This window comes from Maniola hyperantus, chromosome 4 (genome assembly GCF_902806685.2).
Source record: "Maniola hyperantus chromosome 4, iAphHyp1.2, whole genome shotgun sequence".
NCBI classification, from domain to species: Eukaryota; Metazoa; Arthropoda; class Insecta; order Lepidoptera; family Nymphalidae; genus Maniola; species Maniola hyperantus.
Genome location: NC_048539.1, coordinates 4,093,182 through 4,114,830, shown reverse-complemented (window position 1 = coordinate 4,114,830; position 21,649 = coordinate 4,093,182). Strand labels below are relative to the sequence as shown.

At 35.9% G+C, this 21,649-nt stretch overlaps 1 protein-coding gene across 2 annotated transcripts in view; it reads left to right on the top strand.

The window, feature by feature from the left end:
• Positions 1–21,649, top strand: part of LOC117997364 (uncharacterized) — a 117,760-nt gene that overhangs the window by 52,747 nt on the left and 43,364 nt on the right. For both annotated transcript variants that reach the window (XR_011238573.1, XM_034985629.2), the window contains exon 3: positions 13,197–13,574. Coding sequence is in view for 1 of the 2 variants with exons in the window: in XM_034985629.2 (XP_034841520.1) it covers positions 13,219–13,574 (356 nt within the window). In the remaining variant the exon portion in view is untranslated. The remainder of the gene's footprint in view (positions 1–13,196; positions 13,575–21,649) is intronic.

The window sequence follows — 21,649 nt, the reverse complement described above, 5'->3', positions numbered from 1 at the left end:
CAAATTTTCACTACTTATTATATATTGTATTCAATTTTGTTTTAATCTAAAAACGAATATCTTGAATACATTTATATATTTAATAAATTTATTAGGTACATTATTTTTTGACACCTCTATTATGAAGGCAAGAACAAAATGCAGTTGGTCTAGTATGCGCCCAGGAAGGCTGGGGCTGCCTTTCACAACTGCGTGGCAAACATTCCTCTGCTACAGGGAATATTATAAGACAGTTACAGAGTACAGCATTTATCTTGCATAATTTGAAAGTGACTAATTCCATACTTTTGTTTGCCTTCTTCCAATGTGCCGTTTAGTTTTTAAGTCCAGGACCACGATTTTCAGCAATGAAGGAACGACCGGAGAGACAGAAATAAAAATATTTTGTTTAATTAACAATTACACAATTATCACTTAACCGGATAACTGAAGTGGTATAATTTTATTAGACTCACAACTAGTTATTACCAGCATACAATAGAATTGTGGGAAAAACGATTTCCATATAAAAATGTCGCTCATTCCGCCAAACACAAATATGGCGGATTGTGACGTTCAAATTGTATGTAAAAATTCAAGTTTGAATTTGAATAAGTAATTAATTGCGGTTTGAATTTATATTGTTGTAAAAATATTATTAGCCGATCTCGCTTGACACCTTTAATTGGTATTTTAACGAGACCAAAGACCAAATGATAAGAAACATTAAAATAATGAACATAGTAATCTCAAAAGAATTCATTCTTATATTCTGTGCTAATGTTGCTATTTTAATTCTACTTAATCTATAATATAAATATGAATCACCAAATGTGTTGGTCATCGCAAATCTCGAGAACAGCTGAACCGATTTCGCTAATTCTTTTTTATAATATTTCTTGAAGTACGAGGAAGGTTCTTACGGAGAGAAAAATTTAATTCAACCTCCCCCTCAATTTTCTAAACTCCACCCGAGCGAAGCCGGGGCGGTTCAGCTAGTTGGTTATGAACTATACTTTCCCAAGGACCTCCTTTAGGCTGTAAGGATGGTGTAACATAGTTCACAATATATTTTTTTTAAATTGATCATTTTCCGAGTTCAAAGTTGCTTATTAAATTATTATTGAAATAGATTTTACAAGCTTTTGTGCCGTCGATATTTTTATCATGTACCCATCTACTGTTTCTTATTCTAAAAAACCGGACAAATGCGAGTCAGACATCGCGCACTGAGGCTTTCGTACCAGTCGTATTTCTCCACATTTTGCCATTTTGCAAGATAAAACAACAACTACTTATTTCGCATAAAAATAAATAAAAATCTGTTTTAGAATGTACAGGTAAAGTCCTTTCATATTTTACCCCACTTGGTATTAATTTGTTTTTTATGATGTAACCACAAATTCACGATTTTCGGATTGTTTCCTTTACGTGTGCTATAAGGTCACCTACCTGCCAAATTTCATGATTCTAGGTCAACGGGAAGTATCCTGTAGGTTTCTTGACAGACACGACAGACAACAAAGTGATCCTATAAGGGTTTCTGTTTTGCTTTAGAGGTACGGGACCCTAAAAACAGTGGAATTGGGGTCTCCATAAATATGTATAATTAAAAATAAAATGTTATTATGAATGAGTGAATTATATACCAGGTTATTAATTACTCGTCTTTGTCTAAGACGGAACCGCGGCTTGTGTATACATGAAGTCACCCTTGATGTAAATAATAGATTTATACAGTCTGATACTTTCAGTAATATCAACAGAGTTAGGAAGATTCGTAATTTTATATAGATTTTTGTAATAAAGATTTTAGGATCACCTCACCTCAAGGGAAAACAGTATCACTTGCAATATTAAAGTATGTAAATAGTAAATAGAATTCCATTTCACCCTTCAATCAATCAGCTTGTTTGCGTCCACTGCTGGACATAGGCCTTCCCAAGAGTGCGCCACCACACACGATCTCCGCCTTCCTCATCTTTCTTAAAGTCGTCAGTCCAGCGGGTTGGAGGTCGTTCCTGTGGTCGTCCCACCCTGCGCTTGCTGATACGCGTTCTCCACTCCAGAACACGTCTGCCCCAGTGCCGCCCAGCGGCCATCGGTTCTACGGCAGACGTGGCCTGCCCATTGCCACTTCAGCTGGCTAATTCGTTAAGCTATGTCGGTCACTCTGGTTCTCCTACGGATTTCCTCGTATAAAGCTTTACTCCGATTAATATATCTATACAGCCTGGTTCAGAAAAACTATCATCAGCTAACGGAATATCTTTAATTAAATGGTCTAAAGCGGATACATCAACTCGTGTGTTCGGTAGCTGAGAAGTAATTTCTTCTACCACCAGAGGGCGTATATGATATTCTTTAGTGTCATCGAATCGAGAATTGAATTTAAAATCGGAAATCCCAAGTATCTTTTGAGAAGTTCCACCGATTCCCTGAACTTCAAAGAAACGGCTTTGCGTGTTAACAGGTAACGATAGTCTCTTGCAGCAAGACATAGAAATATAATCACTTTGTGAGCCGGGGTCAATGAGACAGCGCACAAAGTGAGAGCGATTGTACTTATCTAGTACTTTAATTTTAGCGGTGCCTAATAAAGCGGTAGTAGCGGGGTGATTGCGATAATCGCGCGATATAGAACATAAAGAAGCGTGTCCATTAGCGGACGAGCTAATAGTAAGCTCAGACTTAGCGGTTTGCTCAGTCGATTTAGTGACTGGCAAATTAGCGTGCGGGTTGTAATCATTAGCGATTTTATTAGCGATAGGTTCCACTTGAATAGCGGTTAGCGTTGAAGAATTATGGTGCGGTGCGTTTCGTGCCGTGGAATTATTAACCACAACACTACAATCAGATTTACTAGCGTTAGAAAAGCATAATAAAGAAGAATGCCTTAAATTACAATGGGCACAGTTGCGTGAAGAAGAACAAGAAGAACTTCTATGGAGAATACTTAAGCAATTTGTACAGTAAGAATTCTTCTTCACTACTTCGAATCTTTCGTGCGGAGACAATTTCATAAAGTGCGGACATTTATATAAATGAATATGTTGTGAATTTTTGCATAGAATGCATCTATTATCATTTGACTTTTCGTTATTTTCAGTAGTAACGAAAGTTTTAGTTAATTTAGAAATAGGTGAGCCCTTAGGTTGTGATTTATTAACAGCGTGAGAATCAGAAGATTTAAAATTATTAGTCCTAGATAGGACTTTACTTTGTTCTTTAACAAATTCAATTAAGTTTGCGTAAGAGGGCATCTTTTCTTTGCGATAAGTTATTTCAAAAAGCTTTCCGGTATCTGCATCTAATTTTTGCAGTGCGAGATGTAACAAAATAAAATCAGTTAAATCTTTTAATTTTAATTGCTTAATTGCGTCTACAGCGGAATTAAAATTGTTTAAAAATGATTCAAGACCAGCGGCGCTATTATTATTTAACGATTTCAAATTTAATAACTGATTTAAATATGAGCTTGCTAACGAGCGATTATAATCATATTTTTCAATTAAAGCTTTCCAAATAATATGGTAATTTTCAGCACAAGTTGGCAACCCAGCACAAACAGAAGAAGCTTTATCTTTCAATTTACTTACCAAATAAAATACTTTTTCATTGTCGGTAAGATTAGGGTTGTCATGTATTAAGTTTTTAAACTGTTGGTAAAATAAGGGCCACTGTTTTATATCTCCGAAGAATTCCATTAATTCAATAGGAGGTAGGCGAGATTTTATTTTAGGATAATTCGAGATTGACTGCATAGCAATATTCTCAGAGTTAGTATTTTTATTATTAGAATAAGTCTCTAACACTTGTTTCACGAAACAGTACATTTCTTCAAACGAAGTCCATGATTGGTAACTAATTGTAGATTTAGGATCGAATTTCATTAGTGCCAAATTAAATTGATCTAAATTTAATTCAAACTCTTTGCGCAAAGTATCAATATTAGACGCCTGTATCGATAATGATGATAATTTGGTGCGGTCAGAATCGACTTGCGACGCAGTATCATAAATTCTTTGTAAGCGCGCAAACATTGCGTCTCTTTTCGATTCCAATAATAGTAGTTGAGTTTCATCTTTATCATACGACGTAGCAGCGCTATTTTTACTCATTTTGAATGTTAAAAATTAAAGTTACCTAATCAAAACAAGTTCCTATTTTTAAAACGTTAGTATCACTTTAATTAATTAAGTGTAGCGTTTAGAATCACAATAAATAATTGTATATTGTTTTTACAACACAACAATACACAACTATCAATTTTATTAAGTCGGTAAAACGTTAAAATGTTCGTAAACTGATAAGAAAGCGCGTGACCATGAATGAGACACGCGTTTCGCGAGCGAATACAGTAGGTAAGATAAGTACCAGCGAGCGGCCGGCACACCTACTTATTATAATAGTTACCTACAGCCTACCAGAGCGACCTCTTCGGAGTGTTTCGAGTACGTAGCTATACAAGCGGTGCAGGCGCAGGGCGTTATATTTAGACGTATACTGGATAAGCAATTCGAAAGGCGTTGAGGAGAGTACCTACTTAGTTGCAAATGGATATTACTTATTACCACGAAATAAGGTTCAATATAATAGTTAGCGGGTGCGGTTAGTAGGAAAATAACTTATTCCTTTTGCCTACTATACTAAACTTACTAACGTGACTTTAAACTTTAATAACATTCAATTATTATGCGAAGTATAACGAAAAATGATTCTAGATTCGACTGTAAGCAGTTCTACTCAACCCAATAATTACCTATAGTTGATGTAGGTAGGTAGCAATTTTATTTAATAAATGAATATTATGTACAAATATCAAGTATTTATTTATTCTAGAGATATATTTATGCAAAAATATACACAAAATAACTTATTGTGTATACTTTACACAAAATAAGCGTTTATTTTAGCGAAAAATAGGTATCTAATATATTATGGCGGAAGTATTACGCAAAAATATACACAAAATAACTTATTATGTATATTTTACATAAAATAAGCGTTTATTTTAGCGAAAAATAGGTATCTAATATATTATGGCGGAAGTATTACGCAAAAATATACACAAAATAACTTATTATGTATATTTTACATAAAATAAGCGTTTATTTAACGATAAATAGGTATATAATATATATTGTGGCGGGAATATTACGTAATAATATACACAAAATAACTTATTATGTATATCTTACATAAAATAAGCGTTTATTTAGCGATACATAGGTATATGATATATATTATGGCGAAAGTTACGTAAAAATATACACAAAATAACTTATTATGTATATTTTACATACAATAAGCGTTTATTTAGCGATAAATAAGTAAAACATAATGATAGAATCGCAAACGTGACACGTCACAGGCGGGGCGTTATGAATATGCTGCGAGAAAATTATATTTTTATTTTATACGGAATCAAACTTCCGGTCGTAAGGATCCAAAAACTATGGTCAGATTCAAAAGCGTGATGAATAATATCTTCGATAGCTCCAGGACTGTAAGTGGAAGCTTCTAAGCAGTGGGCTAGGATAAAGAAAGGAAAAATAAAGGATAACTCACGTATGCGCGACAGTTCTTCGTAAATTCCTTTTCTGTTCACTTCACTTTCTTTTCGCGAGAGAATCGACCACAGCTGAGGCGTTCAGGCGATTAGCGACACGTTTACACACGTTTTTAACACAACACGGCGTCCGCCATTACGGGTTCTTGGAGCGGAGAAGCGAGCGCCCAGCACGATGTCTTTGTTGCGATTGATTTTGCGCCGGCGCAGCGTGTTTTTGAGTTAAGTGAAAGGCGAATTGGTGCGAAGGAGAGATATAAATATATGGGTACAGGAGTGTGAAGGAGAGAGCTGGCTTTAAGAATTTTAATTCTTACCACTCGTTACGGATTTTGTCTCGTAGAGAGAGACCCAACATAGCCTGCTCCATAGCATGTTGAGTGAATTTGAACTTGTGGCCAAGGCCAACTGTCAGTGTCCACGTTTCAGCACCATACGTCATCACAGGTAGGACACACTCATTAAAGACCTTTGTCTTTAGGCTTTGGGGTATCTCACCCTTGGCTAGAGCTATTTACAATACAGTTATTCGATGTAGGTACTTAATTAATATATTCACCACCGTCCGCATCTGGCGAATATTAGTTGCTTTGTTATTGTTAGTTTGTTGGCACTGACTTCGTTAATCGTCCAAAAAAAGATTTTTAGACGATAGCATTTCAATACCACCGTTCTCTTACATCGTTGTACAAATGCATAGTTATTTCATATCATTAGCGGATCATAAATTTCAGTAGGTAACCATTAGTATCATCATTAGCTACATGGCTGAAGGTCGTGTCTATGTTGTAGTTGTTAAGTGCTGTCGGATTGTTGGCCACTATAAACCGCCATCGTATGAAGCTACCGTGGATCGCTCAGTAATTTTGATATGACCATCGCAATAATTGTGATGTTTTCATAAATAAAATTCCCCAATTTCTATGTAATTGAATGTGGATTCATGACTTCAGGGTTATACGGACTAGTCTTATCACTCTCCGAGTCCCCAATGTCACCCTGTCTCCCTAATTATACGTTCGTTCCCCCGTCTTCTTATGTCTGTTGGGAGGCTTCGGCCGTGGCTAGTTACCACTCTACCGGCAAAGCCAAGCGATTAAGCGTTCCGTTACGACGCCGCGTGGAAACTAAGGACGTGTATGGGTTTAATAAAAACTGCCATACCCCTTCCAGGTTAGCCCGCTTCAATCTTAGACTGCATCATCACTTACCACCCGGTAAGATTGCAATCAAGGGCTAACTTGTACCTGAATAAAAATATAAATATAATATATACCCTATGCTATATTACTGGCAGAGTTTCCAAGCTCACTTTACTCCTCGATGATACCACAGAAGATAGGTTTATACTGCAACGCTCCATCGATTGGTCCAGTTCACTCAATTCAAAAATCTCCGATATTTACGTCACCAATGTTGAAAGGTTTTCTAAATTATCTATCCTCATAAACCTAGCTAAACATAATTATCTTTCTTTGCCTGTTCTTTGACCGTATTCTCCACTCTATGGTGATAATTTAAGTAAATTAAATTTATTTTAGTTTTAATTTCATATTCTTTTATTTAACTTTTTATTTAGATTTAAGTTTATTTTATTTTATTGTTTATCCCTTTTTGAATCTAAAAGCATAAATAAATAATAATATTCCATTTAGGTAAAATTAATTATCATTCATTATATTAGGTTAGGTACCTAATACCTTTATCTGCCTGCGATTTGCTATCAACTGACGATGGATAGCGTAGGTATAAAGAAATTCTAAAACCAATTCAACTTATAATACATCCTGTACAAAACAATGACAACAATTATTGTTTACATGATTGTTTTCTTCGTCATCTGAAAGTTGAAACTGATGTGGATTGCGTGTCCGCACGGACGTCAACTGCACTTCTTGAATTTAAAACCATTCGTTGTCTGAAAAATTAAAAAAAAACTTTAAAATGTCAAATAGTGTACTTAATAGTGTGTCCTTTTCTAAACGGTAGTATGTGAGTGAGTAAAATGCCAGGTGGCGGGAATTTGTTACGCAATGAACGGTATAGAAAGACGCCGCGGACATCCAAGTCAGCGCATGTCCGGTACTACTATACTAGATCCTTGGTGGTGGGCTCGCCAGTTCGGCGACGGCCCAACACGCCAAGGTCAAGGTGAGGAATAATTTAGTTGGCCTCTTTTCATTTTCCTTTCCTTTGCTGCATTTTCCTTATTGGCGTATCTTCAAAATTGAAGTACCTTCATCCGTGATGAAAATCTGTAACCACTCTTGTCTTTTACAATTTGAACTAATTTATTAGATCGTCGATTTCGAAAGTTGCTACAAACTCAATTGCTCGCTTGCTGCGATGCGACAGTGCATTATGTCCAATTGCGAAACAGTGATATGCGATAGCCAATGAAAGGTGATTACGATAAGCTATCAAACGATGTATAGTAAGCGATAGGTCGAGATGACAATCGGGGAGGGAACGCCCCGCATACCTACACAGCCCTCGCGCTAACCCGGTGTGGGCGATTGCAGGTGACATGCGGGTGCTAATTGACATATCAACCTGTTGCGGACTATAGCTATCAATTGACCCCCTGTTTGTTGCATCTCAATCTAAAAATATAAAAGGAAAAGGTGACTGACTAACTGACTGACTGAGTGACTGATCCATCAACGCACAGCTCAACCTACTGGACGGATCGGGCTGAAATTTGGCATGCAGTTAGATAGCTATTATGACGTAGGCATCCGCTAAGAAAGGATTTTTGAAAATTCAACCCCTAAGGGGGTGAAATAGGGGTTTGAAATTTGTGTAGTCCACGCGGACGAAGTCGCGAGCATAAGCTAGTTAAATATATTTTTACAATTCCATAATTTAATTAGGTAATCACTCTTTCGCACTGCTCTATTCTATTCTATTGCCATTCAAAGGAATCTTATAATATGACATCTCATTCTAGTACAACGCCAAATAAGGAACAATTTACCTACTGTAATTGAAGGAATTGATCTGAACTTTATTAAACCTTTGAGGCAAAGTTTTCTGATCATGTTTGAACTTTGAAAAGGCATACCAACTTATCTATATTATCTTCTATCACGTCAAGACGGCCTCAACCGCAAAGCAAAATAAATGCCAATCGTCTCATTGGGGAAACCATCGGCCCGGAAGCGAATGAATGGGCCAGTGGAATCGGCTTTCAATTGAACTGTGCATCACCTGCCAGACAACTGCCCTCCTGGAAGGCCAGCCGGTTTTTTGCCGATGAAGATTATTTGATAACGAGTCACATTATTTAATACTAATTTCGCTTTATGAACTTTATTATTCCTGTTACATGCGCAACATTGTAACAAACTTATGCACCAAAGAACAACAGAACAAAAGAAGCAGAAACAGGCTAGAACCTACTGATTTTCAAAAAATAAAATGATATCTACCTACCGATGGATCTTGGATGCAGTAGAGGTCGAAAAAGAGAATTTGTAGCTACCCTTTTTGTAGAAAATAAGTCCGTACAACAAGAAGCATTGTTTATGGAAGGTTTCGTCTTACTGCCAAAGTACAATTAACCATCTTAGCATTCAGGCATAGAATACAAATTACTTAGTGTACTTTTAGTAAGTTTAGCTGACATACCGTTTAGGAGTTTTTTTTTTAATACATATAGCGAGCAAACGAGCAGGCGGGTCACCTGATGTTAAGTGATTACCGCCGCCCATGAACATTTGCAGCACCAGAGGAGCCGCCGATGCGTTGCCGGCCTTTTAGGAATTTGTTGGTCCGCCCCTTGAATAACCCGATGTTATAATCTAGTGGGAACACCGCCGGTGGGAGTTGGTTCCACAGTTTGCACGTGCGTGGAAAGAAGGATCTGGCGCAGCGGACGGTCGAAGTGCACCAGACACCCAGATGGTGAGGGAGGATATATTATCAACCTGTTAAAATTAGGGGTAAGAGCGATCACGCACTCAACCGATCTGAATCCGTAAAAATACGGATATAAAAATATCTACGTCATATGTCATAAGCTACCATGCAAATAGTTCTATGACAACTTCGGAAAGTATTTTCACGGACTCGGATCGCATGAGCGCATAACCGCCGTAGGGGGTAAGAAAATAATTACCATCCGAACATTGCTCGAAGATTACATCAGAATCAGACAGATGACATCGAACAAGTCGCGAGGAGCTGCTGGGGATATACGCGGCACAAGATCAAAGTGTGTAGAAATTCCTAAAAAATGAAATTGATATCCAGCAGTAAGTAGACATACCTACGACGTCGACGACGATATACCTACACCTCTCTCTCGGTTGGCACATTCCATCACCATGAGCTTATTCAGTCACATTTTAGGAGTTACCTACCTACCAGTTGGCATGAGACAAATCCGGTTACACAGCATACTTAACTAAAGGTCGTTGGAAATATTTAGACGAATTCGGCAGCCCACAAACAGCTTCAAGTGTAGTTATAAACCTTGATGAAAATGTACTGAAATTGAGAAATCATGTGACACTCGATGACTCGTAATACCTACCATTGACCTTAAAACTAGCTACGGTCAACTGTGATTTTCATGATACAACTGACTAAATAAACTTTATTATAATTTGTGACAAGTAGTGAGTCATCAAGCTGTGAAGATTAGTGGTTAGGACGTCCTCCTTCTAATCGGGGGTCGGGGGTTCGATCCCAGGCACGCACCTCTAACTTTTCGGAGTTATGTGCGTTTTAAGATATCACTTGCTTTAACGGTGAAGGAAACTGCATGCCTGAGAGTTCTTCATAATGTTCTCAAAGGTGTGTGAAGTCTACCAATCCGCACATGGCCAGCGTGGTCGACTATGGCTAAACGCTTCATGGGTCTCCTCTCAACTCTGAGAGGAGACCCGTGCTCTGTAGTGAGCCGGCGATGGATTGATCATGATGATGATGATGAGTGAGTCATCATTGCAACTGTAATGCAAAAGAAGGACGAATAATTTTGATACTCCTAACGCCTATATTTTAATCAATCATAAAAAATATACCTAGGTACGTGAAAATTACTGCAAAATCTACTACCTATTCTCTAGTGTGAGTAATTTATAGTATTGTAACAAGTCGTAACAAAAAAAATTTATACGAGACTGCCATACCAATAAATGTACTAGAAAAAACAGAAAAAGTAAAAAAATACATTTGACAATGGATCAAATGACTGATTCTTTTCAATATACTTATACCATAGGCAAAGATTGTTTAATATATTATCTTTGCCATAGGTCACTCGGGATGATGTAAGGATTCTAACAATACTCTAAACATCTAAATCTGTTAAGGCATTTAGAAATTATGGTTGAATGTGAAAACATTAGTTTTAGTTATACACACTCATTTTTTGGCAGTCGTATGTTTATTGTTTATACGTGGCGTAATTTTGAAGCAAAAAGTCTGAACAAAACTCCTTGACACTACAAAATACAAATTATTATAAAAGATCGAAAGTCGAGACACTGATTATAATCGGCGACCGTGAACTTAAATTATTTAGGTAGAACTTATAATTTGTTTCTATTATGAACATAATAAACGCTGGCCCAGCGTGGATTAGGACAAAATTCGTTATCGAGTAGCGCAGCAAAAAAAATGCCGCTAGTTACTAGCAGTTCTATTCTTGCAGCTCATGGTACCTAGCGAACGGTACAGGACATGCAACGTTGGCGCTACTTTAGAGGCATGCCCAACAATGATGCATATTGATGATTGGTGATGATGACAGAAATTAAAATTATGTCTCGAATATAATATAAGGAAAGGGTTAAAATCTATAAAACGAAATGCTTATTGAACTATCATAATCTTTAAAAGATAACACGTTCAGTAAAAGTTAGTTATATTTAAAGCTGTACCTAAATAGGTTCAAAAACTCAACAACATTACTCTAAAATCGAACCAATGTTTAAACATTTCTAACTAAAGAATGCGAAGAATTCGGAAAAATAGCTATATTACTTCGTGGCAAGAAGTAAAAGGTGGCTTGCCTCGCCATTACAGTAAGTATTGAGAGTAAGGACGGCGACGCATTGCGAGCATTTTTATTCAGCATGTTAAGTTAAACATTTTCATATATTTGAATCTAGGTACCTACTATTATTATCAATCAAAATAAATACTCATAAGTGTTCAGTAAAGCTATAAAAACATATTTGTTAAAATAAAAAATAAAATAAAAATAATTCTTCCTCCCAGTTTTTTTTTCACAGGGAACAATACTATAAAACATATGCACCTATTTGAATTGGTCGATTGCGAAAAAACTGCACCAATCATTATTAGATACAATCTCAATTGTTATGAATCGCTGAATATATGGTATACTTGTCGCAACAATGCATTGTAGCCAATAGTGACCAAGCATCAACCAATCAGAGGTGATTGCGATCGTAACATTGTAGCTGTCATTTTACCGTTATCGAGCCGCTGATGATTTTCTTTACGACGTATTTCTCGTATAAGGTATCGAATTCAAAGTTTTCTTACGCCTCCGTATTTGTCATAGCATTCATCCTATTTCTATGAATCATAAGATTCACAAGTATAAAAATAAATATGTTTTTTAATGTTCGTGTCGAACCACGTATCGTCAAATCTCCCGTTTCTTTGTAAACGTTTATCAAACAGGTGGCTTTGCAAGACAGCTTAGATAAAGTTCCAACATAATATCTCAGTATATACTGAATCTGCTTATTTTTTTACACTGCTACTTTACCTTGTAAATAAACGTTTCATTAATATCTGACCGTAGCAAAAAATGTTGCTTATTGGTACATTTTTGTGGATAGACACTAAGTATTTCATAATCGTCTAAGGCCAAGTTAGCGAAATAAAATGAAACAAACTGCTTCCTTGCCAAACGTTACAAACATGGAGACATTCGTGCAAATCCTAACAAGCGGCAAAATCTTTTGTAACCGGGATATTGTTCAAAGTTCGGGCCGTCGAAACACTGAGACGTGACCAATGCATTTCGTGCTACGTTATTCACAATAAATCGCGAACGTTCCGATAGATGCCGATCATAATAAAAACCTGTTTTATATTAGTGGCTTGTTTCTAACCACTGGCAGTTGGCACTGCAACTTATTGAATTTGTCTGATCGTACAATTTTAAATCATAACGGCTTTATGGCCGTAGAAACCTTATAAATTAGGTACTAGCCGATGCCCGCGACTTCATTCGCGTGGATTTAGGTTTAGACAAATCCCGCGGGAATCCTTAGATTTCCAAGTTAGCCCGCTAACACCTAAGACTGCATCATCACTTATCACCAAGTGAGATCGCAGTTAAAGGCTAACTTGTAATCGAATAAAAAAACCGGAATAAAAGGTATAAACCTCTCTTGCTCTCACGTCGATTAAAGGACAAACCAACCAATAAATAAACCTACTTTCGCATTTATATTAATATGGGTAAGTAGTGATATCCGCTTTTAATTCAAAGGACATTTAGGTAGTTATAAATTGAATGACCTCTGATGATGTAGAATCTTGTCCCTTCTTAATGATAATATTATAGTCACGTAGAATCCAATCACGAGTATGGATTCAGTCAAACGCTAAATTGTCCCTGAATTAAATACTTAATTACCTTTTTTCTTTCCAGATGTCAGTCCGCTCCAAAAGTAATGGATAGCCACAGTAGATCGGCGTCCCCAAGGGAACCAGCGCGGCCGCAGCATCGTCCGCCCTCTCCACCATCTTCCCCTCAATCAGGCTTCGACAACAGAGCGTACCAGCACGACGAATCAGACCCAAACCACAACGACAGCTTCACATCCAACGGCCAACACCAAAACCACCAAAATGGACACACTAAAGAACCCAATGGAGACACTAAAACGCTGGAAGCAGTTAATTTAGAACTGATAAATCTAACGCCTAAGAATGGGTCGAAGAAGAAGGATGTGGAGGTTGATATGAATTCAACTAATCCCTATGATGAGTACTTCGTGCCAGTCAATGAACATCGGAAGTATATGAGGTATGTAGAATTTTCTTTTTGGATTTTCTCGCATCAACAGATAGAACTTTCGTAAAACTTAGTCAATTTGGCGAGTTATACCCAATGTTTCTAAATCTGGAAGTAATTGGGTAAGTACAAAATGAATGAATGAAATATGCTTTATTATACACCAAAAAAATAATGGGTTGAAAACTTCCTCCTTTTTGGAAGTTTGTTTAAGGTTTCTTCCAACTTCTGTTAAAAAGTAGGTTTGATCTAATCTATCAAACTTTTATTAAAGCTAACAAATTGTAGACCCCTATTGAATAAAGTTCTGTCTACTGTCTAGGCATACAAATCGTGCAAACATCTAATAATATTGTATTGGTACTTCGTAGTACACCTAATACTCGTTCCAAAAAGAACCGCTATCGATGTAATAAAATAATGATTTGTAGTATCGATTCGAACAACAATCTGATACTTATCTATCTGTAATACCGTTCCGATCACGGTGTAGGTACACAATAATATTAAAACTCTTTATCGGTGTTAGTGATAGTAAGTTTTCTACTAAATTCTTTAGGGAGGTGTTGGTAACCTAGTATTTATATTTTACAGCGATAGCGCTTCATTCAGAATCCTTACAATTGACCGATCCTTTATTGGCATTGCATAAAACTTACAGTTCTGGTAAGAACTTTAGAACGCCTTAAATAAATTCTGTATGTACGAAGTCCTTTCATAAGTTCTCGAAAATCATGAATAGAGAAGACAAAAATATAGATGCTAATTTTATAAATAACAATAGTAAGGCCTACTTTTTACATTGCGTCAGTGTAGATATATGAACATATTATCGTATTTGTCACTACCAATAGAACGCAATGTGTAGACTGTAGACAAATTGTAATTCGCGTCACTCCGGGCGGCTTGCAAAGCTGCCTCGCTAGAATGTGGTTTGTTACGCAACCGTGCTCAGCCAACTGTAATATTGTAGTGTCGCCTTGTCGCATAGAGTACCGATTCAATAATTGAATTATATCGATAAGGAAGTCAGAACAACATTAGGAAGTTACTTATACAATTTCATTTGTAACAACTTTAATTACCCTTTGCCTCTCTGGTATAAGTCTCGCAAGTTGCTAATGCGCGTGGCTGGTATTTTAGTGACGTCAGCTCTAGACTGAAGTTTCGAGCTGATGGTATATTTTTATTTCCGCTGACGTCATTTCGATATTAATGAGACATGGTTCCAGCGCAATAGCAATTTGCGGGACTTATAACGCGCCGCCGCTGTTTGAAGCATGCTTGAAAATGTCTAAAGATCTAATCCCGCGCCAATATCTATGTAACCGCTAAAGAATTGTATGAGCTTTTCCTATCTGGAATTTCTTCTTCTTCTTTCAATTTCATTCTTCTTCTTTCTTTCTTCTTCTTTCAATTCATCAATAAGTATCTGACTCTTTTTCCATGGCTAAAGACTTGTTTTCATTGGTTGGATGGAAATTGTAAGAAAGCATGCCAACCATGTTTTTCATTGAGCGATAAAGAACATTTTTATAAAGCAATGTAGTGCAAATGGTATAAGTTTTTAAAAACCGGCTCATTTCACTAGCAAGCCTGCGGGGACGTCCCCGGATCTTGTGCATCGATCGAAATTTATCGACCAATGAAAATGATTTTTAGACAGTTTCAATAAATTCAGTCAATAAAGCAAGTACCTATTGCAATATAAATAATTTATAGGTTTATTTATAGCTGTCTGAGATAGGAGGCATATCTTGCCATTTAACTTGCCAATTACTTCATTTATCGATCTTTAAGTAGGTATCTATTTCGCTAACCCTATTTCTTACATTTTAGTAAAACTTTGCAAAAGTTTACACATACGTTATATTTAGAAGTAGGTGAATTAATGAATAAAATTATATAACACGTTCCATGCACACAAATGTATGTAAATAAACCAGTTTCAATCAACTATAAATTTCTACTTTAATAATTTCATATGTCAAATAGTCACCCGAGAAACCACAGCCACCTCTTCAATCGACCTCGTTCTAATAAGGACCTTATTATTAGTTTATTAGTATTAGAAATATATTTAGATAAATGTATATAAAAGTTATTTAACACACTCGTCGACCTTGGTATCACTAGCAAACCACGGTGTCACCCGCGCTTTTCGTTTAGGAATCCACAATTAGTTGAAGCCTGTTGTGAATTATAAAACTTGAAATGTGTTTTTAAAGCTTGATTGAACATACCATGCCGAGGCGCCAGCGGAATTGGACGGAATTTTAAACTGCTGAGCTGAATTAATAGTTTTGAATTTAGGTAGAGTTGGGTGAAAAACATGGAGCTATTTTAATAACAGGTAGGTACTTACTTAGATAGTAATATAATGGATGTAGTAGAAAATTGTAGATAGTTCAACGCACGAAGCTAATAAATTCTACCATTTAGATTGAGAGTAACCATATTATCTCTGGCATATGAAAGATAACAAACAGTGATATCTGGTTCCAAAAAGAGACATCGTTGACCAGGACTCAGGTACCTACCTAATTAAAAGGGGAATATATAGGTATGTCAGATTTCTTTATATGTTTTTTAATAACATTCAGGTATGAAATGTTCTTAATCTTATCTTTATTCCTATCTGGACTTCATGCATCGGTGCATATCCCAAATTGTACCATGCAGGTTTGTCTGTTTTGGCAAATTATAGTGAGTTAAGCTTGGTAATCCATGTATATCATGGACTTCCGCATATTATTTACTTCTATGTAAGAGTGATCCAAGATATCTCCGATTTCAGTCCATCTTTCTAAAGCGCTTCACAGGAATTGATTTTCTTTCCAAGAGTGCCAGTTTTCTTCCATACACGTAATTACCATTGTGCGTAACTTATTTTTTTTTGTTCCAGTAAGTACCTAGATACTAATAGTTATTGTTTAAAATCCAATTAGTATAAGTAGGGTCAAGTGGACTATTAACAACTACTATCAGGGACATATTTTTCTATCACTAATTGCTGGAGCATGCTCCATTTTAGTTAAACGTAATTTTAGTGGAATGAGATTAGATAACCATGGGGTTTCGTCTCACGTTGTAAGTATTATTTTCATTAAGATTTCATTATATTTTAGGGCGTTGTTCTGTAATATCTTTTTTCATTCATTAAGTTTACCAACAGCTTATAACATCTACCTACATAAATTTATAACTTCAAGTTTACAAATGTACAGGTAATTAGACAAAATGTTAATTATTATAATAGGTAAGTACCTAAATAAACATCGCACGTAAATTTTAACTATTAATATTAGCGAGAAAGCGATAATTTTGGTGCGTGTAATTGAAATAGTAGATACTTAATTTAGTAGAAGTGCAGGTTTCTTTTCTACTTACGGGTCCTTGAGGTTAAGAATATCTAACCCAAGATCTCAGATCGTGCTCCACATGCGTAAGCTACCTAGGTATTTAGTCCGTGAAAGCTGGCCTGTTGCATATTCATGGCCGGTCAGAGCTCAATACAAAGGAACGGCTGAAAGAAATCCGAAACAATGCGGGCTGACGAGAATTGACAGAGCATTCTAACCTCATTTGTTCTCGTAATTCTTATGGTGATCTAGGCAACCTGCTATTTTTCAATTTTTTAAGAATATTTGCCATGTTTAATACGATGTAAATACACTCGAACTAAGCGTATAGCTTGGGCAAGAAGTGGGGTTTGAAACATCGACTACTACTACCATCCAAGTCTAGTTTACAAAAGCCTAGCTACTGATATATATACAATAGGCTAGTTGACCCTTTTTTTAAGTAGGTCTTAAATGGTTAATATTCGTCCTATTAGATCAAAAAAATTAACACTATATTTTTTTGCGCCCTAAAAACCGTAAAACTTTAATTTAAAAATATATTTTTCTTAGACAGGTGAAAACACTGTCGGCCATGTTTGGCCGATAGATTATCTGTGCTCTGACGTCATGCATTTGTAAACAACAGCACAACCTCCCAAAGTTTAATAAACATGACTTCTATACTAGTTTACATGAAAAATATAGTAATTATCGTTATTGTATCATCCGAGAATGTAAAAAAAGTAGATAATTTAAAGTCCTGACAAACTTTTACGGACTTTAAATTTTATGTATATGGATACTACGTTAGTCCACGCGTGACATAGGGATGACATTTCTTTGTTTACATATTTAATGACGTCACATCATGGCTGACAGCGTTTTCTGCGTTTCAAATAAAAATAAAAATTGTATTTTTTTAAATTGGATTTATATATCCATCCTGCGTTTTTAATAATTGTTATTGAAATATTTCGTTGTCTTAAGCAAAATACTATAATAAATAATCATTTATTGGACGAAATTAGATATGAGTCAAGTAGCCTATACAGTGTGCTATTTTTTAAAAGGAACAGTAGGTATAGCGAAATCCAAAACAATATGAGTTAAAGGAAACCGTGTTGGGAACTTTTAGGTCATTTTTTGTGAAAACGATTTTGGCATAGTCAATTTTTTGATCAAGCGTGAGTTGTCCAAAAAGATCTATTTTAGTACACGACAGGTCGAGATAGCAATTGGGGTATGAGGCGGGGGGACGCCCCGTACACCCGCGCTATCGCGCACCGGCTTAGCGCAGGGGCTAACTATACGGGGCGTTGCCTCCCCGATTGCCATATCGACCTGTCGTGGACTATCCATTTTACGGATGTCTACCTTTAAAACTGATGAATGGTGTGACTCGATGATAGTTACGCAATCCAAAACACGTTTTTATTTGATCCCACTCATGAATGTCAGATACGCTTGCCCAACTGTTGTCAATGGAGAGTGAAACTGCTGAACAACAATGGATCTTTCCAACTAATAAAATTTAGAGAACATCGTTCAAACGATGCAATTTACTTTTTCGTTTCAATTTTGTTAGAAAAACTTTTCAACGGTTAGAGTAGATAGGTACATCTTGTTTTTGCTCCTATTCATTTACATTTTCTTTACTACTTCCTTAGCTAAGCTACTTAGGTATCTACCTACTACTATGTACTACTAAAAGCAGCAAATTCGTAGCCCTACATTTTAAACTGTCCTTCTCTGAGCTAGAGTTTTAAATTTCTATCAGTACCTAAATGGGTAGATGTTGAAAATTACAAAAATACCTCGTAATTATAGGTACCTACTATATTTTTCTTAAAACAAAGTTAACTATTAATTTTGCCTGTAATAAGTAGGTACTTACCTAACTAAGAAATTTTTCTGATAAGCATCCTAGCTATACTTACTTATGTCAAAATAAGCTAATAAGAAAAGCAAACTGCACATACCTTTGAGAGCATTTTGGAGAACTCTTAAGCATGCAGGTTTCCTCGCGATGTTTTCCTTCATCTAAAGCAAGCGATATTGAATAATTGTATAAAACGCACATAACTCCGAAAATTCAGAGGAATGGGAGGCTGACGAGTGAAGTCTTAATCACTGATCACCGCTTAGTTAAAATTAATTACATAGTTTTAAAAATAATTACACGGGAAGCAATCTTTTATGAACTGTCGGCTTAAACATTATATTCAATAAATAAATTATACCTAATTGCCAAATTGTATTCAACAATTAACTACTCAATTTAAATTTTTGCAGGAAACGTTATGAACATTTAGGTTCAAATAGATTGCTTGAAAAAAAAGAGAAACTAATACCAGGTTAACTAATATTAATAGTTAGGTAATTACAGGTGAAACTGAAAAATTAAATGTTTTGAATAAGTACATTAGGTACTTATCAATTATTTAGTGTGAATAATATAAATATATAAATCTATAACGATTTTATAACTGTTTACTTTTATTTTCTTATTTAGTTTTATGTTTACAGAACTTTTATCTTAATTATATCTAAATATATAAAAGGAAAAGGTGACTGATTGACTGCCTGATCTATCAACGCACAGCTGAAACTACTGGGCGGATTGGGCTGTTTGGCATACAGATAGCTATTATGACGTAGGCATCCGCTAAGAAGGTGAAAATTCTACCCCTAAGAGAGTAAAATACAGGGTTGAAATTTATGAAGTCCACGCGGACGAAGTGACAAGCAGTTCCTTCATAATATTGTATGCAATACAGCTTACGTATGTAACTACCTACGCTCGTTTTACAAAAAATACTCAAGCATTAATAACACTTAACTTATGCACGAAAATCGCATTTGGTAAATAGATAAAGCTTTTAAACAAGTGACGCTTAAAATTTAACTAAACAGCCATTCGTATAAACGGCCATACCTAAGATTTACTGAGTAAATGCTAGTAAAATTTCTAAATTGACGATTTTATCAAAATTAATGGTCGAAAACGCGGTCGATTTCCACAAAGCATGCGGGGACAACCCCCAGGCAGCGAAACGGCCATTGATATTTACCAGTTCAGCTAAATTTTGTCGAAACTTCATGGATACGCACGAAGCGATTTGCCTCCTCGTTTCTAATTCCATCCGCTAGGATACGGAAGTCCCGTCCAGGAGTTATCTACTCATGTGCTTCCAGCATCTCATCACTTGCCAGCAGGTCTGATTGCAGTAAAGCACTAGTCAATAAATTAAAAAAATGGAATTTGTTTTATGAACCTTCCGCACCCCGAATGCATTTTCGTTAACTATGCCGAAAATGATCATTTAAAAGCTCAACGAACAACAGTCCTCAAAACTAATTTCTACTTTTTGTCCTTCAGTACAAAGTTGTACCACAGGTTGTACTCTAAATCTACATGCAAGTAGCAAAGGGCCACCAACATAGCTCCTAATAAAAGGGTCACGTAACACCACTAAGGTTCCTGCGCCTTTGTAACTTACCGTTACCGTAGGAAAGGCACGGTCACAGGAACAAAGCGCAGGTCAACAACCTGCCCGCTCCATACCTGGATACCAGTGGATTTTATAATAATAACATGTCTCATTATTCCATAATTCCATATTGTACTATCCCTTTACGTCCCGCTCTATTGTGAATGATAGAATGGGAAAGGTATAGAGATGATCCAATACTTACTAACTTGTTTTTTTTTTTCGCGATACGTAATTCCAGTCGTAGGAAAATTTTATTTTACGATAGAACTGGTTCAATATTTTTTTAATCAATATGTGTCATGTGCCGATCAACGAGTTGAATATCTAGTTGTAATACATGTTGACGATATACACAGACAGAGTTACTATATTTATTTGTTTCAAGATTCAAAATACAATTGTACTTAAAATAACTTAGAAATGGATACCTTAATATAAAATTTAGTGTGTGAAAATCTAGGAATCAGAAAATTTTATATTCTCGGAAAGTTTTGCTGTGCAATTTTGTTAAGTAATTAAATATATCAAACTGAAGTTTTTAAATTAATTTATGTGAAATACTGCTACTTTCGCTGCCCATACTTTGTGTGTCTGTTACCTGCTTTTTCAGGGTTCTACCAATTAACCAATCTCGGTCGGGTACAAAAACTGCTTTCAGTATGCAAGCGGTTTTTGTACGGAGACGGACATTTATAAATTACTAGCTGATGCCCGCGACTTCGTAGATGGATTTAGGTTTTTAAAAATCCCTTGGGAACTCTTTGATTTTCCGGGATAAAAAGTAGCCTATGTCCCTTTCCAGGTATTAAACTATATCCATGCAAAAAATTAAGTCAATCAGTTGCTCCGTTGCGATGTGATTGAAGGACAAACCAACAAACCAACAAACAAACACACTTTCACATTTATAATAGGGGTATAGTGATTTTTACGAGGAAAATTAAAGGTTTCCTTAGGACTTTTTCAAAAACGAAGGCAAATCTAGTTTTAATAATAAATAAATCATTGAATAAGTACTACCTACCTATGCAACATTTTAAGCAATTTTTTTTATTAAAATGCGGTAGGAATGATTTCCAAAATGATATTTATTACCGTCAAATGTTTTAAACAAATTAGGAATCGTAGATAGTCTTAGTATGTCTAATCGTTTTCTTAGTTAAAAAAAAGCTGTACAACCTCCAGAACATAAATTATTATAACTCGTTTGCATAGGTGCATCATGGGTGTAAACGTAAACCTACACTCA